The 25,099-nt window shown below is 39.6% G+C and overlaps 1 protein-coding gene across 1 annotated transcript in view; it reads right to left on the bottom strand.

The window, feature by feature from the left end:
- The window catches only part of UNC80 (unc-80 homolog, NALCN channel complex subunit), a 170,622-nt gene that overhangs the window by 132,954 nt on the left and 12,569 nt on the right, over positions 1–25,099 (bottom strand). The window contains exons 7-13 of the mRNA XM_036319079.1: positions 22,493–22,629; positions 7,134–7,395; positions 5,254–5,388; positions 3,914–4,130; positions 3,120–3,260; positions 1,602–1,870; positions 187–552 (exon numbers count right to left, since the gene is read on the bottom strand). Of these exons, the coding sequence (XP_036174972.1) occupies positions 187–552; positions 1,602–1,870; positions 3,120–3,260; positions 3,914–4,130; positions 5,254–5,388; positions 7,134–7,395; positions 22,493–22,629 (1,527 nt within the window). The remainder of the gene's footprint in view (positions 1–186; positions 553–1,601; positions 1,871–3,119; positions 3,261–3,913; positions 4,131–5,253; positions 5,389–7,133; positions 7,396–22,492; positions 22,630–25,099) is intronic.

The following is a 25,099-nucleotide window of genomic DNA, read 5'->3' as shown; positions in this document are numbered from 1 at the left end:
TTAGAACACAGTTTTATCTCTTTCCACTGATGCCTGCTGAAGACCTAATGAAGAGCTTTCTAGATTTAACAGTCTCTTGCTCTAGGTATTAGCTGTTGTTCTGAATCAACAAATTGCTGAGAAACACACACTGGAAAGTAGTGAGGGGAAACATTCCTTAGGACACAGAAGGTAGTTCAGTCATACCTTATCTTGGTTCTTATCATTCTTCTCATAAGGGCCACCTCCACCTCCTCCACCTCCTCCTCCATCGCCTCCTCCACCTCCTCCATCTCCACCTCCTCCTTCTTCTCCTCCACCATCTCCAGCTCCACTAACTGAAGGGCCCCCAAATCCACAGGAACTTCCAGATGCTCCTTTGAACTGGAAAGTTCCCTCACTTGGTCTTTTTTCCACAGTCTCATTTTCCTTATTTTCACTCTTCTTTCTGTTCTTTTCTATACAGGGCACCACACCAAGTTGAAGCAAGCATTCAACAATGTTTAGTGCCACATCACAGATTCGAGAACTGATGTCATGGTTAAGGACAAGATAAACAGCCTTCAGAACCACCTGGGGAAAGACAAAAATAAACAGAGGCTGATTAAATTACTTGGATTATCTCTTCCTATATAGATTCAGTTATTCTGTTTAATCAGTTTCTTTTAGGATGTTCTATGCATTTGGGTATAATTAATTCAGATAATTTTCAGATATTTCTAAGTTGGTTTGGGACCTTGTTTATGTGCTTAATATAGAGTACAAAACACTCAATGAATTAAAAATGCATATATTCCCAAACTTGCCATGATATAGACAGTTAATGGGGACAGTGAAGTATAATGAATTAATGGAAGAGCATTTGTCCAAAAGGAAACTTGTTCAATTGCTTTTTAAATCAACGTATTTTAATTCTCTGCCTTTCACTCTCCACCAATAATGGATAAAGAAAAAATGACTTCCTTATGCACATAATAGAGGAACATTTGCACATTCACAATTGTATCATTATTTACATTTCAATTTTAAATACAAAATGTTTGCCTTTTTAAATTATGTCTTTTCTTATTTTAATGTTTTAAATTATTTGCTGATCCAGTTCCCTAACGTGAAATAAAAAGTTTTGTGAAATATAATTGTAAAATATAACAACCCTCCCATTGTGCTAATAACTATAATCAAGACAGGCATCCTTGAGACTGCAAGTTTAAATATTTTATTGGACTTCTGTTCATTTTCCCCTGCTACACAGGAGGTTTATAGTCATGTTGTTTTTATAAGAAAAGAAACTGAGAATTTCTTACTCTCGTTCTGGAAAAAAGGGACTTAGCAAACACACTCACATTTATGCATATTTATATATGTGTATTCAGGATTCACTAATGCTTTTGGGTTAGAAATATTCTGAGAGGAGGTCAAATGTAAAGTAATTCTTGAAAATAAAGGGGGAAGGTGTAGCTAAGAGGGTTAACACATTTATGAAGTTTTCCATATGGATTTTTTTTCATTTGAAGGTTCAACATTTCTAAGACTTCCTATGCCCACTTTACACAACATAGTAAAAACTGAACCAAAGAATCAGTATCTTTCAAGCTTCAGTAAGAAAAACCCTTGGTCCTTACAGAAAGGTCGAGCATGCCATTTTTGTGAACAAAGTTATTGGTCCCATCAATATGCTCTGTGTCCTCCAAGTAGCTGTAGTTTATACAGGAGTCCGTGAGGCTTCGCGGCAGGTTCGCACAGGCCAGGGGCTCGTGCGTTATCTCTGGGATAGGCACCTGGTTGCAGAGCTTCCTCATGTGCTCATTGAAGAAGTCTGCGTAGCCTACGTTGAATGACGCCAATGTGGTATTGAAGGTTGCAACTGTGATCGTGGAGATCTGGGATCTCACTAATAAAAGGAAAGCAATGTCTTAGTTTTCTCCATATTAATCTGGGACATCACATTAGACACATACACTATTATCTGAAATATGACCACAATCACAGCTGTAGCTTTTACAGATGTTTCACTTATAGTCAAAGAGCTATTCTCAACTCCCACAGAATGCTGCAGGTGTTAAGGCTATGTCATGAGTAGCTGATAAATAATGAAGGTTATAGAAAAATGTGAGTTCCAGCTAGCTTTCTTAAAACCCGGGCTAGAATTTAACTTTTGTCTAGATAGAAGGTGGATTTTACCCACTATTAGATGATGGACCCTATTACTATAGTTAAACAAGTTTACTTGGAGTATTTCCCTACTTTGTGGCTGTTTAAATATTTGGTTTTATCTAGTATATTTGAGCAACAACAAACGAGGATTATTTTTTCTCCTTTTCTTTAGAGAAATGGGACATAAATCTGTGATGGTCACTAATAGATATCATCAGCCCTAGCCGGGTTGGCTCAGTGGATAGAGCGTCGGATAGGATCGATTCCAGTCAAGGACATATGCCAGGGTTGCAGGCTTGATACCCAGTAGGGGGCATGCAAGAGGCAGCCAATCAATGATTTTCTCTCATCATTAATATTTCTATCTCTCGCTACCTCCCCCTTCCTCTCTGAAGTCAATACAAATATATTTTTTTTAAAAAAATAGATGTCATCAAATACTTGAAGTGCAATCTAGGGAAAAGAGGGATTAATTTACACTCATAGTTTGAGAGCACAGAATAAGAACCCATCTCGAATTTCACTCACAGACACGTTTGCTCATATAAAGCACATAATGCATTTATCTGAAGTGGAAGCTGTCTGAAAAAGGGACTGGTGACTTGGGAAGGCAGTGACTTCCCTGCTGCTGAAGGTGCCAAACCCTTCAGAGGGACATCATAGAGGGGAATGAAGTCCCGTATCTAACTCTCCTCCAAGTCTCATCTAGCCTTGTGGGTCCATGATCGTTGGAAACAAAGATGAATGGCCTGGCCTTGCTTTCCTTCTGAGACATATGGGGTCCTAGTGTGCTGTCCAGTAGCCCTTCCCACTAAGGACATTTTGAGAATGGCTCACAAGTAAATTACCAAGCAATATTCTACATGAATGCACATTTTCAGAAAGCACAAGGAGCCACAGAGTACAATGAAATGGAACATGGAGTAAAAACAGGAAGCAGGAAAAGGAACCTGAACTCCCGCCTGTGGGCGCAGCCTCCGACCCACCTTCCTTGAAGGTGTTCTCTCCGTGGCTGTTGGAGTGGTCCGGCAGGTCACTCACCAGGGTGTGATGAGAGTGGGAGTGCTTGGCGCTCAAGCTCTCCATCTCCGTGGCTGCATCGGAACTGCCCCGCCGGGTAAACTTCCCTGAGATGGACAAGAATATCACAAGAGGGTTTTCCAAACTGCAAGACACTCTGCTGGGATTTTGTCTTTTGAAAGGACAGCAGTGAGAGTGAGGGGGTATTAGGAAGCGCGTAAGGCACAGTCAAATAGCAGGACTTGAACTTGCCTTGGGAACGGACAGAGTCAAGATGATTGACGAAGCTGCCTGTGATAAGGTCAGGCCCGATCTAAGCCAAATGTCAGACACCATCTGCTGGGCCCCAGCTAGCTGTCAGCTCTTAACTTTAAGCTGGCCTTCTTAATATGCCAGCCAGAAAGAAAAATGTTTCTTTTCTTAACTCTTTCCTTTTTAGCAGTCACATTAAAGTCTGTCTTTGGATTCACAAGGAAAACTAATGCACAGACCCCTCTAAGGCCATGTTTCCATGTCTAGAATATTTAAGAAATGGGGCCATTACCTGTCTCATTACAGAAGATTCTTGAATAATTAATTCAATTATCTACACTTCTTTGGCTGTGGAGACACAGCATTATTTTGTACAGGGTACTCACATTTGGGCCCAAATTTCTTGACTAATCTGTTCCAGGAAGATCCACATTTGCCCCAGACCTAGATCCAGATTCCTAAATGGGTTACTCAAGCTTGGCCCTACTTTGGGAGGTCCTGCGGTCACCTAGAATGGTGGTCTGCCAGCCGCCTTTCTCAATGCCTCGCCGGTCTTCTCCCAGCGCAGAGAAGCTTCCGAAGGAGAAGGTGCTGCGGGTGGGGGACACATCCAGGTGGTCCTCGTGGAGCAGGAAGGGCACGCCCATTCTCCGCGGCCTCCTCTTCCCCGTGTGGTGCAAGGGGATGGAGCCTTTCCTCTCCCGGTCTTCTTTGCGACTCTTGAACTACGAGGGTGAGAGGGGAAGGGTTAGGCACAGGGCAAAGGAGAGCTTCCAGTTTGCTCCCCAAAAGGCTCCATGACCTGCCATAAAATGTAGTAAATGTTGCAGGAAGAGGAGATCCAGAGAGTCACCGAATATCATGGGATAGAGATGGGAGAAATGTTCACATGTGTTTTAAAGAGGGAAAGGAATGAAAAAAGGGAGCATGTTCCGTGGGGTTTTTGCTGGGTTGATTAGAAAAGTTTTTCTCAAAGTGTGGTCCCTGGACCAGCCACATCAGCGTGCACACAGAGGTCATGCTCCAAGCCAGTGTTAACCCTTTATTTGCCATAAGCATCTATAGACACAAGCGGTGGACCTTCCCCACACGCCACACGCATCTACTCGTATAGCCGCAAACCTCGCTTATCAACTCTGGTCACCAAATTTTAAAATTAGACTTGTCAGTGACATCTCTGGGTTTGTAAAGAAAATCATGGTAACTTAAATTCGTAAATATTCCAGTGCATATGGAAGAAATTCCAACATCGATATATACAGCTGCCACTCAGATGCACGAGAGATAAACACTGCAACACTTGAAATTTGTTTGTGTTATCATGAATTTCACACCTAAAATGGTAAACATGGTGTGTATTCTTTATTTATTTACAGATTTCGTCTTTGGAGCATTAACAAAATTTAGTGTTTTGGGGGCTTTTTGTGTTGACTGTTTATTTTTATTTCGTGATCGCTTTTGATATTTCTGTAGAATTGAAAATTATCATTATTCTATTACTGAATTTATCATTGTAATGTATTATATTGTGCAAATAAAATTCAATCCCCATAAATGTCATCAGATAAAGAAGTAATTGAACCAAGCACCTTGCAAGAAGAAGAAGATGACATCCTTTATTCAACTCCAGAGTCAGATAAGTTTTTAAATTAAATTCAAAATATTGTGGCGTGTGAGGATGGTTTCCATTTTGGATGCATGGCAGTTAACTGATTAAACTGGGAGATGACTTTCGTTCCCCGGGGTCCTTTCCCACCCCACCCATACAGCAGCATGATCAGAAGCACCTCGTGCCCTAATGATTTATTTTATTGCCAAAATATCAAAAGGGTAAGTGGCTCTACTCACCTTCTTAAAAATGTTCATGCCAAGGTCAGAAGAAAGGTCTGGGACTGCAGACCTACGCAGATTGGTCAAGGACACCTTGGAAAAGGCCTCAGGACTGAGAGATTTTTCATCTTCATTACACTTCATGGTGAGATCCTTAATAGATAACAAAGGTTATGACTAACGACTTAGGGCTTTATATCTAAACTAGAGTCCCAGTGCACGAAAATCGTGCACTGGTGGGGGGAGGGTCCCTCAGCCCAGCTTGTGCCCTCTCACAGTCTGGGGCTCTCGCAGTCCGGGACCCCTCGCTCCTTACCATTAACCTGCAGCAGAGGCAGGAGAGGCTCCCATCACCACCGCTGCACTCGCCAGCCATAAGCTTGGCTTCTAGCTGAGTGGTGCTCCCCATGTGGGAGCGCACTGACCACCAGGGGGCAGCTCCTGCATTGAGCGTCTGCCCCCGGTGGTCAGTGTGCGTCATAGCGACTGGTCGTTCCACTGCTTGGTTGATTTACATATTAAGGTTTTATTATATAGGATACTTTCTTACTGAGATATATTTTTAGTAGAAATATGCCTACTGTGTTGATATCTATGAAATATTTAACTTGTATCCAGACTTTCAGAATCGAAATCCTGCTACTGAGGAGATATATTTCATATTAATTATAACTTCTGTTTGGAGTTTTCCCCAGTGAGACTATGAAGCTCCAGAAAAGCTAAGAAAATAAGGATGGCATAGGTATCTTTTTCTCTTCTTATTAAAAAAAGTGGCTTTCTATTCAATGATTCACCAAAAGAGGTATTTACTTTGTGCATAATCAGCTACTACTAAAACAGAATCTATTTCCTTTTCTCCGTGATATTGTATTGCTTATGCTTATTTTCAGAACATGCAGATATTTTTCAGACACAGCCAATTCACATTTAAGTAAACCCAAATAACTGGGACACTCCGCTAATCACATTTTTCTTTATGTATTCAATACATGATGTGGATGAGAAAGAGGGGCAGAGTAAGTGTTCAAGCTGATATAAGGACATTAATTTATCAAAAAGTGATTTTCAGGGGATGTCATCCCAACAATACATTCAGTTTACTACTCCAATCATCTATATTTATATAAAAACCTAAGCGACTGTCTGACTGTTGGACCTTCTGACCAGTAGCTATGACGTGCACTGACCACCAGAGGGCAGACACTCAATGCAGGAGCTGCCAAGCAGTGACTTGGCAGCTGCTGTTTTTGGGTGATGCACCCGGAACCAGAGAGAAGGGAGCCTGACTCTAGGGTGCATCACCCGAGAACCACTCTCTCGCAATCCAGGACCCCTTGGGGGATGTTGGAGAGCTGGTTTCTGCTGGATCTCCGCAGGCCAGGCCGAGGGACCCCACTGTGCACGAATTCGTGCATCAGGCCTCTAGTCTATAATAAATAACAAGACTATATATCAAAAAACAATATTCCTAATGATGACGCTGAAGCACTAGATACTTTTGAAATGTGGAAAAGAAGTTAAATCATAAGTAAAACTCTCGCATCACGCATTTTATAATATTGGTAACCAACATATTATATGTGTGAAGTCTCTATTAAGTAGTGCTTTGATTATCTAAGACCCAATTTTCCATTATTTTGGATCAACGGAGGCTTACTCTAGATTAGTGTGGGAAAAGGAAATTCAGATAGCACTTCTTTGAATGGGAAATTAAATGCTAAAGACCAGCCAAGGGGTCCAACAGTAAAAGATGGAAGAGAAAGGTTAGTAGCATCACAGTAACCACCAGCCAAATATTCAGCACTGGAATAAGTAGGCACTGGATACACAGAAGAAAAAGAGAATCTGTTATAACCACAGTTATTGATTCAAATGACAGTGAACCAAGTCTCCCTTACTTGGGTTTTGTGGGTGTTCACCAGTGAGGGGGCTGCTGCCACCATTGAGCTGCTCCTGGGTCTGGGCAGGAGGGGAATATCTGGCTCTGGGAGCTTTTCTGGCTTCTCTTCCAACATGTGTCTCAGCCTTTGTAGATAATACATCAGAGACCACTGAGTGCCTTCCTCAGACCAGTGGGGCTGGAGTAGGCAGCGAAGAACAGCAACATCAAAGTAGGTGGCATAGCGGGACCTTTGGCATGGAGGTATCACAAGAGAGACCCTGTTCATGGCAGAAAGATCATTACATTGGTAGGCATACATTCCAAAGGGTGGCACATGCCTTTTAGCTCTTCTTTTCTCATTTGTTCATTTATTCATTCACTTAATTTACTGGTTACTCTACTATCCTCCAGACTGGTATCATTCCACTTTTGCTAGACACTGCCGTGAAGTAGAGACATGGAGAGAGGTAGAAATTATTCAAGCAAAGTTGAGGATTGGGCAGGAGGGTGGATGCCTACAAAGGTATGGAGTTTTTAAAATATCACGAATTAGGGAAAATCACAGGGAATTGATATAGCTAGTAATTTGGGTGGTAGACAATGAGGAGAATCTATAGACACAGATGAGGCTCAGATCATGATGTCTCTCTTATTAAACTGAGCTATCGGGTTTGACTTTTAGCTCGATAGAAACAGGAATGTGTGCTTAATTGGGCTATTTTAATTTCAATTGTGATAATATGATATAAAAACACATGGAAACTGCAAAGTACAAAAAACACACAAAAGTTATACTATGAGGAAAATAAAATCATTTTGAAAACTCAATTTATGTAAGATAGCCAAACTAATTTTTAAAATCTTGAGATTTCAAGGTTCTGGAGTTCTATTATTCAATTTAAACACATGACATATTCATTACTTAGTCATTACTTTAATTGTGCTACAAAACAGTTTTTAGCAATTACTCAGCATAATACATCATCTTAGGGGATATGAAGGTAAGAAAGTAAATTTAACTTCCTTGCCTTGAGGAACACATGGTCCTGAGAAAAATTACAGACAATAAATAACAAATTTAGAACTCCTGGGATCAAATATGCAATCTTAAATCTAAACTTAACTGCCAAGTATAATTTCTTCCTAAGTTAGATAATACAAAAGTGCTATCAACTAGCAAATGGTGCTACCCACACATGAAGAGCTTAAGGAAAAACACAGCCACTTAGATTCAGAGAAATTTTCCTAAACTTCCCAAACCCATATTTTTTAAATTGAAGGTTATAATTTATTATTGGTCCAAGAGATTAATTCAAAAGGTTTTGACTGCTATTAAAAAGTTAACTAAAATAAAAACCATCAGACACAACAAATTAAGTAAGGATTTGTCTGGTTGGTGAAACTTTTGTTTCACTTCACATCTTTGTCATGAATCCTAAGTCCTTGGGACAAATTTCATTTTTAGCTGAGAAATGGAAAAAAGAGGCCGACAACTCAAGAATTCCATCAACCAAGTGTCCCGTGATTGTTAAAGCTGTATAATCCAAAGCAGTAAACAAGTCATGGGCCCACTTATCCATGCCAGACTATTCCCTTCAGCCCATCTGGTGAGGTTCAGTGGTTGAGTGTCGACCTATGAACCAGGAGGTCACAGTTCGATTCCTGGTCAGGGCACATGCCTGGGTTGTGGGCTTGATACCCTGTAGAGGGAGTGCAGGAGGCAGCCAATCAATGATTCTCTCTCATTACTGATGTTTCTACTTCTTTCTCCCTCTTTAAAATCAATAAAAATATATTTTAAAAAAGGGAGGAGGGCAACCTATGTAATACTTTCAACAATAAAGAGTAAAAGAAAAAAGCAAATGGTTAACAGGAAAAAAAATAAAAGGAATATTCCCTTCATCTCTCCCTGGGTGAACTGGTTTGCTTCCTAAGATGGCTCTGTCACTTTAATACCCAGAAGCATTTTGCCTAACATGAATAAAATGTATTTTTTACTTTGGGTTGCAGTAAAAAGTTTTAACTATACACACCCAGATCAGGACAGGTGCCCCGTGAATCAGTTTCATAGCCTCTCTACTTCCTGATCAAAGTACATGTTGCACTTCACTATTTCTACTCTCAGTACCCTTGTATGGCCTGCTGAGGAGCAACTGCCTCTGTACACAGTGGTTTTGAATGTCAGTGATATCTTGTCATCTAATCAATATGCTTGAATATTTTAGTTGATAAGTGGCAAACTAAATATGTTAAAATTCAATCACATCATGTGCTACAATACTATTTATGTAACTGAGTTGGCAGTCACATGAAGAAGAGAAACTTTCTACATTTGATACGGGATTTTTGCACTGGAACACACAGTGTTCCCCTGGGCAGGATGGTTCCCCGGATTCTTTGTCCATCGGAGTCAAAGAATGAATCCACAGATGGAAGATGGTATAGCAAAGGTGGAAACTTATGGAAGAAGAAGTACAGACTCCCACGTGGGGAAGGGGAAGAGGAAAGAATCTCACAGCACAGACTGCCACTCAGGGAGGGGGAAAGAGTCCCACCAAGTTCCTTTTTTTCCTCTTTTTCCTCTTTATAAAGGCTGCAGTTCTTGTGTCCTGATATCCCCTCTGATTGGTCAATACTCCCTTTGATTTGGTCACTATAGCAACTCCTGAGCTCAAAGGTCAAGCATCACTTGGGAGGACGTGTGAGGCCCTCCTCCCTCCTTGTTCTCCCATTCCCTCTGGGCTTTCTGCCTCCTTTATTTTGTAAATATAGATCTTTTTATGGAAATATAGCTGTTGCCTCTTCCTTGCCTTATGGAAATGTAACTGCACCTGATTCCCTTTTGTTATGGAAATATACCTTCTCCCAGCTCCCTTGTCTTATGGAAATATAACCTCTGCTCTGTAGCCCTGTGTTTTTTCCTTGGACCCTTAATTTTTAAAATTTCCTAAACCTGCCTATTTCACCTCTAAAAATTCCTATATCACAATCAGCATATACTGGTATGTTATGCTGGAGTTCATCCTTTTGCCAGGGAGCTAGAATACTCTGGACATCAGCTTCATGGCAACTTTCAATTCATCAGAAATCCCATAGATCAGGCCTCCAATCACTTCTCATCAATTGAGATGAGGTATCCTCCTACTCTCCTTGCTTTTTCTCTCCTTCCACTCCTCTACTCAAACTCTTCTAAAAGACAGAAAGTTCCCACCCTCTAATCACATGATTGGTTCTCCTGGAAACCAACCCCAAGCCTTAGTTGCATTCCAAATGTTCCCTTAACATCACTCATCACTTAGGAAATTCTAAGGGTTTTAGAAGCTCTTGGCATAAAGGCTAAATATATATTTCTTATTATAAATAACAACATCATAAATTCCAACCAAAATTTCAAAGGGATTTATCTCTTATACATCAATAATACTGTTCTAAAATTTAACTGGATGGATGAATAAAAATTTGAAAGTAATTAAGAAAGATTTAAACAAGAGTGTAAAGAGTATAAATTGCCAGATAATAATCTGTTTACAACGATATATTTAACCAATGTAGTACTAATTTAGGAATAGATAAGAGTTCAATGGTATACAATATGGAACTATAAAAAATTCAAATATGTATAAACATTTAATATATAAAAAGATCACACATCAAATTAGTGCAAAGGATACTATATTCCTATATAATAAAACCTAAATATGCAAATCAACCGAACAGCGACCGGTCGCTATGATGCACACTGACCACCAGGGGGCAGATGCTTAACTCAGGAGATGCCCCCTGGTGGTCAGTGCACTCCCACAGGGGGAGCACCGCTCAGCCAGAAGCTGGGCTCACAGCTGGTGAGTGCAGTGGCAGTGGCAGGAGCCTCTCCCGCCTCTGCTGCAGGCGGGTGGTAAGGAGTGAGGGGTCTCAGACTATGAGAGGATGCAGGCTGGGCTGAGGATCACCCCCCCTCTGTTCCCCAGTGCACGAATGTCGTGCACCAGGCCTCTAGTATATATAATAAAATATATAATATTATCATAATACACTTCTCAGAAAAATTTAATTAGGCCCATCTTAATTAGCATATTTTATTCCCCAAATAAAATCAAGGTAGATTAAGATTTAAATGTAAAAATATGAAACCCTAACAGTACTAGAAAAACATTTTGGCTATTTTTTTAAAAAATATGTTTTTTATTGATTTCAGAGAGGAAGGGAGGAGAGATAGAAACATCAGTGATGAGAGAGAATCATTGATCGGCTGTCTCCTGCACACACTGCTCCCCCCTCCTCCCCCCGCCTCCCCCCGCGCCCCCCCTTCCGCCCGGGGATCGAGCCCGCAACCCAGGCATGTGCCCTTGACTGGAATCAAACCCAGGACCCTTCAGTCCACAGGCTCTATCCACTGAGCCAAACTGGCTAGGGCTTGGCAAAATTTTTTATAAACATTGAGTAGAAAAGAACTTTATAACAATCTAATGGCCTCAAATTTAAAACAACACAAATGTCCATCAACAGGTGAATAAGTGGCAGAATAAACACAAACCATAAAAGCTACAGGAACTGTCAAGAAGTAAGACCACATACCCTCCAGAAATATGGCTTATAACAGGCAGAGAGCAGCTGGATCCCCACATGGCTACTCATTTCACCTAAAGGTAACCCCCTTGCTTCACTATAATACATCAGTGTGGTAAACAACACACCCCATGCCACCATGATGGAAATGGAAAGCCTCTATCCAGACACAAAAAGGCCTACACAGCTCCTCTGAGAAATCTCTACTCCTTTCCCAGGAAAATCCTGAATATTCCTCCCCCTTACTGAATTCCCAATTAAATGAACCTCAATAAAGGAAGTAAATTCTGCTTAAGGGAGGCTGCTCTTTCTATGGAGTAGCCTATTCTTTGTCTCACTGCTTCACTAATAAACTCACTTTCACTTTAAACCATATGCTGGCTCACATTTGAACTCCTTCTTGTGTAAGGTCAAGAACCCACAGTGGATCTTGGACCCTCTTGTCCCTGACTCAGGAATGCCTGCATCAAATGGATAAACAAACTGATACATCTAATTCACTGGACTACTACTAAGCAATAAAAGACAGAGAACTATTGATATATACAATAATTATGCTGACTTTAAAAAGCTGCCCCCCCCAAAAGAGTATGTTTTAATTTATATAAAATTTTTTAAAAATTCAAATTAATTTATGTGACAGAAAGCATATCAGTGGTTGCCTGTGGATGGGGAAAGAGTAAGTAAGTGTTACGATGAACTACCCTTAATCTCTCCTGCTTGGACATGTTTTCTAAAATACTCTGAGTGGCCAGATTACTATGACCGGCCAGATTATTATGACCAGCCCATCAGTACTTCCTTGGGCCATCTTTTGCCTTCAATACTGTGGCGATTCTTCTTGCATTGACTCCATAAGATGTTGAAAGGTGATGCAAGGAATTTGACACCATGCCTGATGAAAAGCACTGTCCAGTTTTGTGAGATTTGATGGTTGTGGAACCAGCTGCCTGATGGCTCTTTTAACTTCGTCCCACAAATGCTCAATTGGATTGAGATCTGGTAATTGTGGGGGCCACCTAAGCAAGGTAAAGTCTCCCTCATCTTCTTGAAACCACTCCTGCACAATACGAGCACCGAGGCATGGCGCATTGTCTTGTTGGAAGAAGCCATCTCCATTGGGATACGGCATCAACATGATAGGATGAACTTGATCAGCAACGATACTTTGGTATGTTGTGCTATTCAGACATTTATAATTATCTGGCCCTCTAGCAACTTCAGTGTGAAATTATAGCTAATTTGCCTACAAAAGTCAGGTGGTCATAATAATCTGGCCACTCAGTTTATATCCTATATAATAAAAGCCAAATATGCTAAGTGTCTGGTCATCTGGTCATCCGTTCAACCAATCAAAGCATAATAAGCTAATGATATGCTAAGGCCACTCAACCGCTCGCTATGATGTGCGCTAACCACCAGGGGGCAGACAGTCAACTGGTTGACCAGTTGCTATGACGTGCACTAACCACCAGGGGGCAGACACTTTGACTGGCATGTTAGGTTGCTGCTGGGGTCTGGCCGATTGGGACTAAGTGAGATGGGCCGGACACACCCTGGAGCCCTCCCGTGGTCCCTCCCAGGCTGGCCAACCTCCCACATACCTCCCCAACCCCTATCATGCACTGGTAGGGTCCATCGGCCTGCCTGCGCCTCTCACAATTTGGGACCCCTCTGGAGATGTCAAAGAGCTGGTTTCGGCCCAATTCCCAGGCCAGGCCAAGGGACCCCATTGGTGCACGAATTCATGCACCGGGCCTCTAGTATTGTTATAAGCCTCTTCCCATAGCTTGGAGCAGATGGCTGGCACCTGCAGAAGCAAGATAAGATGAATTCCCCTTTGCTTGACCACCCTCTGCACTCTCTTCCCTTGACTGACTCATGCATTCCCCCTGACCCTATATTGCGTACTTCTACCCTATAGAAGAGAACCTAACCACCCCCACAGGGCTGACACTGGCACACCGGTCTCAGTCCACTGTGAGAGAATGTAATAACATTTCTTAAACTCTCACAACGTCTCTTGGCCTGGCTCCTTTCGGCAAGGACCTAACAATAAGGAAGGGGAAAATTACAAAGAGGCACTAGCAAACTTTTGGAGGGTGAAGGATAGATCTATTTGACTGTGGAGATGGTTTCACGGCTGTATACAACATATAATAAGGCAGAGAGTGATTGGAGCTGAAGCATTGGGGTTCTATTTAGTTCTGCTTTTCAATAGACAAGTAAATATGCTACACTTTCCATGGTAACCATTTAATAAAAATAGAAAGTTTTCTTCCAATAAAAGACAAATGGAGATTGGAGAAAGCTCATTAATCAATTAATAGGCAGAGAATAAAAGAAAAAAAACTCATGAAAAGCAGAGTAAATAAACCGCCCCAAATAATATGGAAGATATAAATAAAAATGGCAATCATAAAAATAATCACCAAATAAATATACTAATAAGATACAAATTATCATATTGAATTTAATATACATATAGTTTTACACAAATTTGTCTCCTTAGCCCCTGGATCATGTGCTATGCCTGCTTTCCCACAATATTTATTATCTAACTTTTTATTATGAAATCATTTTAATAAAAAGGCTGAGTCTCAGAATTTTGTGAGTTGCTGAGTTTTCATAAGAAGCATAAAGGTTAGAATCAAAATTAAGGTTTCTATCCTGGGCAGGATATTTTTCATTTGCCTCCAACCCCCACTCCCTGACCCCATTCACTCTACCTTCACTACCTTGCTGTCCTGGAAGATTGGTTCATATGGACTCTACGCAGGAGTCTCTGGCTCCTGGTTGAATCTGGCAAGAGGAGGCTCCCAGGAGACGGGCAGGCAGAAGGGCCAGGATTTCTTTCAGAAGGCTCCACCCTCCAAGAGATTTGCCTAGGGATGGCACTGTGATCTAGGGCCGGCACTGTGATCTAGGGCCAACAAGAACTGTGACTACTGATGGTTGCAGCTCTTGTTAATCATTCCCTCCATAGAGTTCTTCACAACTGCTCCCTTCCTCTGTCTCTTCAGGCCTTGAACTCCTAGGCCTCCTGCTGGCCCCATCCATGATCCCTAGAGAACTGCACTCGCTCTTGTGGTTTCCCTACATCCTGCCCAAACCTTTGTAAACCACCTGAACAGAGCAAGAGCAGGACAGACTTTCTGGACACCTTTGACAGTCCAATATGGAGTCACTGTCAGCCATGGCAATTAGGTCAAGTGCTATGTCAAGACTAAGGCAATGGGGTGTAACATAATGCTCCTAGGAGGGATCTGAACACCCAAAAGCACAAGTCTGGACACATGGATAAGGACTCTATCTGGACATCGACAGAATGGGACCTTCACCCCTTGTGAAGAGCTATAAAAACTCAAAGCTTTAACCATCCAACGCTTAAGCTTGGCCATACCATGGGGCATGCTCAGAGCTCTGCTGGACTTCCACTCCACTGGACAAGATCTGCCACTACAGCTGCCAAACTTGAGGCCAATGTCCACCTTTCCATCTGTGAATACCCCCCTGACTGGGACTTTGTGCTGGAGGTTCATTCTGCTCACTTCTATCAGCTAGGCTCCTCTTCCTCTGTGTATAACCTGCGGGTGACTCTATTGGCTTATTGGGGAGGTTTCCCCTAATAAACCTGGCATTGTGGAAAGACACAAATGTGTGTGAGTGGCTCCTTTCAGGGATGCCCTTGCCCATGGCACAACCTATTTTGATCACTTCACAAATTACCCAAGTGTGGCCTGTGTCCTGACTGATTATATCCTGAAGCCCAGTTTGATGGAAAATAACCTTGTTTCTCATTTCTACCAGTTGTTGTTTTTTAAAGAGGCCTTTACCACTCTTCCCTCCCACCCCATCCCATGTTTAAAAATACATGGACTAACCCACTCCTCTCAGCCTATCCTTTATACCTAGAATAATGGGATTTTTTTTTTCAGAAATATACTCTTGACTTTATAAAGAAAGACAAAGTATGAGGTTGGCTGGCTACCAGCTGGGTAATTTTAGGTTCTTCCAGGATTTGTGGCAATCATCTGACTTATTGTAAGAGCCTGTGAAAACTGTTGTTTTCTGGACTAAGAAGCTGTTCAACAGAATTATTTATCCCCCATTGTATTGTATGTCTTTACTCTTTTACTTTCTGCCCTACACCTCTGTGTCCCCAAATATTTCTAGTTAGTAATTTAGATTAGGGAGTTGCATAAATTTTATTAAATCCCTAGGGCAGTGTTCCATATAATGAGATGCCAATGGACTACTTCCATGAGAATTACAAGGGGGACAGGGAGGACAAAAGCTGTTCAAAATGCAGACTCCGACTTACCAGAATTGCTGAGGATAGAACCCAGAAATCTTTGTTGTAAACAACATCTCCAAGTAATGAAAATAAATAATCTTAATAAGATTAGAGGATAATTGCTCTAAAAAAAAACATGTAAAGCTTGGGCTTTGTACTTTGAAATCAACATCCAAAACAATTCCTATATGGAAACACTAACTGGAATGATATGTTGGCAGTTTTGTCCCCGAGGGTGCCAGCTGATTATATTTCTGACTTTCTCTACACGCAAAATTAATTTGAGTGTAAGTAATTCTAACTGTGCAGTTGAGTCCCATAGTCATTCACTACTTCCTAACAGAGTATGTCGGTTCAGTGATATTGAACTTCACAATAGCAAGGCTTCACCGATGTAAAGCTGTAATCGACATTAAAAACATGTCAGTAACTTCAATAATTAAAATTTGTAAGTAAATTTACCTTTCAATTGCTTAATATTTAAAGAGACTCCATTTGAAACAACAATGAATATAAAAGGGTATTCTGTAGCAAATATTTATAACCTTCATATTGGTTGTTATTCAAACACTAGTTTATTTTGCTTAAAGTATGAGATATACTGCAGTGAGTAATCAATAAAAAACAAAGATGATCAATAAATATTTTTATATAATTTAAGATAGCATTATCAGAAGTAGTTAATGTTTCACTACTAAAAAGTCATTTTTGTTAACATTAACCATCTATCTAATAAACTTTTGAGGGGAAAAAATACAAAACTAGATAAAGAAGCTCAGTAATTAGAGAGTTGGCCTGTGGACCAAAGGTTTGCAGGTTCAATTCTCAGTCAAGGGCACATACCTTGGTTGCAGGTTTTCCAGCCCAGATGGGGGCGTACGGGAGGCAACCAATGGATGAATCTCTCTCACATCGATGTCTCTCTCTCTCTCTCTCTCTCCTCTCTCTCTTCCACTCTTTCTCTAGAAACCAATAGAAAAAAATATCCTCAGGTAAGAATTTAAAAAATAAAAAAATTAATTGAAAAACTGGATAAAGATGGTATGGGGACAGTTTAGTGTATGATATGGTAGAAATGTTCTTTCCAACTCTAATATCCTATGATTGTATAAGTGACTTTGTAGAAAAAAATGAAAAATAAAAAATTTTTGAAATTTTTATTCTAAATGGTATATGTAAAAATAATAAAGAGGAGTACATAGAAAAAATTAATAAAGTTTGTATCTACCTAATGACCTCATGGATGATTTTTATTTTCAAATAAACATTTTATATCTTTTAAATCGTTATAGGCTATAATTAACATATATTTTTATATGCATAGAATAAATAACACATTGTGACCAAAAAAAAGACTGTTGAAAAGCCAAGTATTGCTTTAATCTATTTTCCAACTAATTGTGGCTTCAGGAAGCTAAGTTATTAGTAACTCGGGTTGGAGATGCTGGTAGAGGTCATCCAAAGCAGAAACGCATTCCAGAAATAATCTATGGAGTCAGAGAACTCTGGAAATCAGTCTTGACCCTGTGCAGTATTTAATGAAGCAGAAATTAAGTCTATGCATATGCTAATTAAAGATGGAATCTCATATTAATTTTAACAAACTGGCTACCTGTTCACTGATTGCTGAGTTCAGGGAAGAGTGCTGTTCAGTTCAGTCAAGGTTGGAGTAAAAGAGATAATAAATTGGATTTGTTTGATACAAGCAGACAGCTTTTATTCCTAGGATATTTGCATTGCTTTGTTATTAAAGTTCTTTTCATTTCGGATTAATACATGAACTCTTCCAACTAAGATATATTAACATTAGCATTTTCTGAAAGGTCTACCTTGGGCATCGTTTCCCTGGCAACCAAACACTGCTGCTAGGCAGGGAAAAGGCCTAATTCATTCTTCTAAAGTGTCACCAATTTACGTATAATTCACACATACATGTGCTGTGGGTGACTGAGTGCATATGTGTGTCAAACAATGCATATATATGTAGATGTTTGACAATATCACAGGTGAGAAAGAACAGTGTCCTTCCAGGAAGTGGAAACCTTGGACATTATAGTAGCCTTTGCCTTTATAGCCAAATCAGATTGGAGCCATTAACACTTAATTTTGTCAAAGAAAAAAAATGTGATGTGCTATTTGTTTTTGCAAACTTCCACTGCTTACTATGGTTGAGAAAAATAATGTAAGACATATAGGCTCCTGGATATTCTATGACCTCAAGATTTCACCCTGATATTGTTTTTAATAATTTTTAAAAGTCAGACAAAGCATAGTATTTGAGGTGAGAAATTCCTTATGCATAAAACATTTTGGAATTTGTGTAGGACAGAATTAGTAAAGGAGTAATATGAGGATAGTCTATAACTAATAGGAACATGTACAGAAATAGTCATAATAATTATCATATATAAAATGATAGTGACATCATCATTACTTTTGGTTGCAGCCAGCCTCCAAAATACCAATGATCCCTGCCTCTTGGTAGTCACACCTTCATATAGTCCCCTCTCACTCTTTACCAGGGTTGGTTGGAGCAGGCCATGGAATATAGCGGAAGTGATGGTATGTCTCCTTGGGTATTAGGTTATAAAAGACACTAAGCATTTATCTTGGTTGCCCCTTCTCTTTCTGGGATACTGTGTTTCTGAGAAAGCCAGCTGTGTCATGAGCAGCCCTATGGAGAGACCCAGATGGGGAAGAGCATCTGGCCAGCAGTGCAGTGAGCTAGAACGCAGAGTCTTAAAAGCCCAGTTAAAGAAATGTGTTTAACAAACTCGGTGATCTAACTAAGGAGATTTCCAGAGAAAGGGTTGAAAGTGCTTTCTGATTTCTTCTTGCTACTTATCAAGTTGAGAAAGAAGATACATGAACTAAACAAAGACCCGTTAAAGACTAATGAGCTGGGACTTAATGATTTTGAGAATTCTCAGCCCCTCCAGAAGGGAAATAATGCTAAAATTAAGAAATGGCTTCCTAGTAAAGAGCACTGAACAAATAAAATAAGCTATCTCTTCTCAAGGGGTTTATAATCTAGTTTGGCAATGGACACATAATAACTAAATATAATACATGCAGAATCAAATATATGATAAATAGAAGTTCTAAGAAAGCGATAAAGGACTATGGAGGAAGGGTCGTAAAAGGCTTCCTAGAGAGTGTGTGCCCTTTAAGCTGCACCTTGAGTGGCGTGTAGATAGTGGCAGGGAAAAGGATAATAAACCTCCTTAGTTTATCCTAACAAAGGATCATCTTGCCTGAGATATTTCAGAATCACCATATCTAGACTTTCAATGGGCAGCAACCATGTACTTTGGTAAAATGCAAAACACATAACCAATAGAAGGTGCCTGTGCAAAATAATTACTTAGTCTATTCGTATGGACCAGACAATGTTTGCTCCTCTGAGGAGGAATGAATTACTGCTGCTGTCCTCAAGGGGCTTCTGGTTTAATTGGAGAAACTAGGCAAATAGTATTACTTTTATTTTAGGCATTCTTTACAGATTGCATAAAAAAGGAACACAGCTCAAACTGGAGAGCTTACAATATTTTTAATAGGCTGATTCTTGAGTTGCATCCTGAAGGATCATCATTAGATGAAAGAAGAAAAAGCAATATTATATGAGGAAAAGATTGTTCCAAAGTTAGAATTTGAAAGTGAACATGGAGCATTTAAGGAACTCTAAATAACTCAGCAGAGTAAAGCATAAATGTGAAAAAGAAACGGCAAGAGAGGAGAGGGGGAAGGTAAGCCTACACATTGCTGAGAGTGTTTCAGTGGTTAAAATGTTGTTGGTGCATCAGATCTGATTGGTTACCCTTCAGGTTCCTTCCACATTAATAATGATGTGAAGTGCTCATCACCACTATTGACCTGGTGCAGTAAATCATGTGAATAAACACAATCTCTGCTTACACAACTAAAGTTGCTGTAAAAAAATTCACATTCTCAACCAGCAAAAGATCATTCAACTAGCTTATTTGCTTTTAAAGTTGAAAATGAAGATATGATGATAAGTAACTATCTATATATTACTTTTTTAAAGTACTACATACTGGTTTTTTGGTTTAAAAGCAATTATATTCATATGGCTCTATGCTTTCAACAATTCTAAGAAATCTTTATACAATACTGCACCCACATAGCCTGGTTTGGTGCCATAAGGAGATTGATCATTAAAAAAATTACCAAATAAAATAACAAGCTAATACTGAGAGGAAATATTTGTGAATCATCTGTGTTTGTGTGTTGTTGTTTTTTATAAAGGATTTTTATCCAGAAAAATAAGAACTCTTACAATCCAGTAAGAAGACAAACAACCCAGTTAAAACATAGGCAAAAGATCTGAATAGTAGACATTTTGCTAAAGAGGATATGCAAATAGCTAAGAAGCACATAACATATACTGATTATTATTTGTCATTAGGGAAACATAAATTAAAACCACAATCAGTTCCCACTTCAGACCCTGTAGAGTGGCTGCACACTCTAACACAAGGATAAAAAGAAAAGATGAACTCACTCATTTTTAATGGGAACATAAGATGGTGCAGCCATTTTGAAAAGCTGGTTAGCAGTTTCTTTAAAAGTTAAACATAAATTTACCATACAACCCAGAAGAACTGAAATTCCTAGGAATCTACGCAACAGAATTGAAAACATGGCCACCCAACACTTATATGTGATTATTCATAGCAGCATTATTCATAATAGGTAAAAAGTCAACACAACCCAAATATCTATCAACTGATGAATAAACAAAATGAAATATGTCTATGCAATATAATACTATTCAGCAATAAAAAGCAATGTAGCCCTAACCAGTTTGGCTCAGTGGATAGAGCATCCGCCTGCAGACTCAAGGGTCCCAGGTTTGATTCCGGTCAAGGGCATGTACCTTGGTTGTGGGCACATCCCCAGTGGGGAGTGTGCAGGAGGCAGCTGATTGATGTTTCTCTCTCATCGATGTTTCTAACTCTCTATCCCTCTCCCTTCCTCTCTGTAAAAAAATCAATAAACTATATTTTAAAAAAATAAATAAAATAAAAAAAATAAAAAAATAAATAAAAAGCAATGTACTACTTGTATATGTTATGATGTGAATGAACCTCTAAAATATTATCTAAATGAAGGAAGCCAGATGCAAAAATATGATTCCATTTATTTGAAATGTCCAGAAATGCAACTATAGAGAGACATAAAGTATACTAAGTAATCATCTAGAGTAGGGTGTGGGAATGGGAGTGACTGAACATGGCACAGGGATATTTTGGGGAGGTAGAAATGTTCTCAAATGAGATCAGTGAGAAATTTACACAATTCTGTAAATTTGCAAAAAAATCATTAAATTGTACATGTAAATGGGTGAATTTTGTGGTATATAAAACTATTTTTTAAAAATATATTTTTATTGATGTCAGAGAGGAAGGAAGAGGGAAAGAGAGATAGAAACATCAATGATGAGAGAGAATCATTGATTGGCTGCCTCCTGCACACCCCCTACTGGGGATCAAGCCCGCAACCTGGGCATATGCCCTGACCAGGAATCGAACCGGCAACCTCTTGGTTCTTGGGTCGACACTCAACCGCTGAGCTACACCTGGCTGGGCTATAAAACTATTTTTAAAATACTTTTTTAAAAAATAATATCCTCTAGACCAGTGATGGCGAACCTCTTGAGCTCAGCATGTCAGCATTTTGAAAAACCCTAACTTAACTCTGGTGCCGTGTCACATATAGAAATTTTTTGATATTTGCAACCATAGTAAAACAAAGACTTATATTTTTAATATTTATTTTATATATTTAAATGCCATTCAACAAAGAAAAATCAACCAAAAAAATGAGTTCACGTGTCACCTCTGACACGCGTGTCACAGGTTCGCCATCACTGCACTAGACAGTAGCCTCCTTGGAAAACGAAGAAATATAAATGATCTCAGGGTCTCTCACTCAGTAGGTGGCGCTTCCGGTTGGGTACAAAGGCACACCTCACGAATCCAGGCTTCCATCATTTCAGCAGAGGGTAGGAAGAAGTAAACTAATGTTTGTACTTAAGGAAGGCATTTTCTAAGCAAATTCACCATGTACACAAGCTAACAGGGGCAGAACTGGAATGTTTACAAAGAACAGATTTTTTAATCCCCTGTGAATACTATAGCAGCACCCACTTTAATACCAAGACCTCCTGGTATAAAGTATTCTCATACATTACAGCAGATCTTTTCACATCCCCACAACATAATCCTTTGATAGATCATTGGAGTTTCTGTATTTAAATATTAAAAATATTATCTAATTCAGACATGTATTCCCACTTCCACTCCAGTTTGTTTAAGTGAGAGCCATTCATAGCACACTTCTGGAATTATTAATGTCATTATTCCTTGACCAGGCATATACATCCCTCATGCATATGCACATTCTAAGGAACGGAGACTATACAAGTAGCCAAAAATGCATGTTTAGATTTTGGTGACTGGGGATACATTTTTGCCCTTAACATCATGTACCTGGAATGCGATGGACCTCTTTCCTGGGAAGTTTGGGAGGACAGACTTCCATCAAAGGAGTTTCGGTGGCAGCCTGACATGGTGGCCTGGGGGGAGATGGAATCTGACTGGAAGGTTTCACAGACCACCTGGAGGCCCTTTAGGAGGAAGAGATAGCAGATTAATCATTTTTTCCCTCAGGTATACCCTCCAGAATCAGCTATCAAATTACATACACTGTTGTTGTTTTTTTAACTTAAAAAATTGCAGCATAGCCGGAACCGGTTTGGCTCAGTAGATAGAGCATCGGCCTGCGGACTGAAAGGTCCCAGGTTCGATTCCGGTCAAAGGCATGTACCTGGGTTGCGGGCACATCCCCAGTAGGAGGTGTGCAGGAGGCAGCTGATCGATGTTTCTCTCTCATCGATGTTTCTAACTCTCTATCTCTCTCCCTTCCTCTCTGTAAAAAATCAATAAAATATATTTTAAAAAAAAATTGCAGCATAGCTCCTTTTACAGTCATAGACCAAGGAATTTTGCCTTCAACTAACAGAGAGTGGAAATGGACTTGGAGAGAGCACCAGTGTCAATCTAAGCATTAAGCAAAATACTTTTATATACTTGATTTCATTTTTCCCTTGACTCGGTCCCTTTTCTCCTCCATATCCGGTATCCACAGGAGAAGAGTTACAAGCCAATAATTCATCAGATATGCCAATACTGAGGTGGACCAAATAGAGTCATGAGGCTGAAACCAAGCAACAGGTTAGTAAGAGCTAATCAAATAGAAGCTAGACATGAAAGTGGACGTGGAAGGTTCAGGTTTTTCCACCATTCAGCAGAGTAGGGACACAATCTATATGTTTTTCCAGTTGGATACAATGACCTTTATTCTGAAGAAAGACTCAGAGGCTAAAACTGCATGCTCTGTATATTGGACATAGTGCTTAATTAATGGAAGGGATAACCAGGGTCTTTTAATAAGGGTGATGCCAGGTAGTAGAAGGCACAGAGAACTAGGGAAGGGAGTTTGGTCTTGAGGTAATGGATCCACTATAGGGTCCTAAGAAGGAAGTGATATGACAAAACGATGACACCTGGCATATAATAAGCCTCTGTGGAATGGTAGGTTACTAAGTGATGCCTTAGGAAGATTAGTCAGACATTATTAATTGTTATTTATGTGAAGCAGGAGAGGCTAGAGGTAGGAAATCCAATTAGGTGGTTCAAGCTTCATTCTAGTTATGAGGACTTGGATTTAGAGGACAGTAGTAGAGAATAAAGAACACCTCTGAGCTACATAATGAAAAAAAGAAAACAAAATATGATTTCTCAGCAAAAAAATCAAATAGAGAGGATTAAGGAAAATGAAATATGACATTTATGCACTTTATCTATGATGTCATCAGTTATAAGATACACCATTATTTTATGTTCAATTAAGGAAAAAGCCAGGACACTTCTTATCAGTGAGGACTTCCCATTGCATACTTATTAAAGGGGCTATCTCAGACTTATGTAGGTATAGCTTTTGATTATATATTCATCAGTGTGTCTGTAAAAAGAAAAATATAAGTGAACTAATTTGGTGTAGGCATACCTATTTTTTTTTTTTTACATTTAGAAATTTTAACCAGAGTTGTTGATATGTGATTTGCCATGGAATGACTTTTTCTGTGTCATGAATGTTGTTTTGTAAAAGAGTGCACCACTATACCCTCTGCCATATTCTTCTAAAACCACCAATCCTGATTCTGCAAATTCAGATGCTGGAAATGACCAAATTCACGCTGTGCAATAATGACAACTATATCAAGACTGCTACCCAGCAGGGAGACTGTAAGAGGACAAAGATCATCAAATACACTCAATTTCAAAAATGTTAAAAGTGAAAAAAAAATACATGGTAGAAGAGATGAAATGTAGCATATAAGTCACAGTGTCTGTATTGAGCAATTGCTCAGTAAATAGCAGATATAATAGCACCTCACAATTTTCAGTTTGGAGGGCATAAAGAATGATGAAACTCCTAGCAGTAATGCTCCATCATTTGAAAAAAGGATCCGATTTTGATGGAAGCCAGCAAGTTGTATTTTGTGCCTGTTGAATGGGAGGTGAAGGCAGGTCATTGGCACACATGATTAAGTTAGTGGCAGGAGCTTCAAACTACTCTTGCCTTCATTTCTTTCCTTTTTTTCTTTTTCTTTTTTTTAAAATATATTTTATTGATTTTTAACAGAGAGGAAGGGAGAGAGATAGAGAGTTAGAAACATCAATGAGAGAGAAACATCGATCAGCTGCCTCCTGCACATCTCCTACTGGGGATATGCCTGCAACCCAGGTACATGCCCTTGACCGGAATCGAACCTGGGACCTTTCAGTCCGTAGGCCGACGCTCTATCCACTGAGCCAAACCGGTTTCGGCTTCATTTCTTTCTTTTCCAAACCAAATAATGAAAAATTTCCATTCAATTCTATTTGTTTTATTATGCATAATCTGTTTTATTGTATTAGTCTTGATTCCTCATTAAACATTCATTTCCTTAAGGGTAGGACTGTATATTGTGACTCTTTTCTACTCCCTCCTCCCTACCTGCTACAGCACTATCATACCTACATGAGGATTGC

The sequence above is a fragment of the Myotis myotis genome, unplaced genomic scaffold, assembly GCF_014108235.1.
Source record: "Myotis myotis isolate mMyoMyo1 unplaced genomic scaffold, mMyoMyo1.p scaffold_m19_p_8, whole genome shotgun sequence".
Classification (NCBI taxonomy): Eukaryota; Metazoa; Chordata; class Mammalia; order Chiroptera; family Vespertilionidae; genus Myotis; species Myotis myotis.
This window is presented reverse-complemented; position numbering and strand designations above follow the sequence as displayed.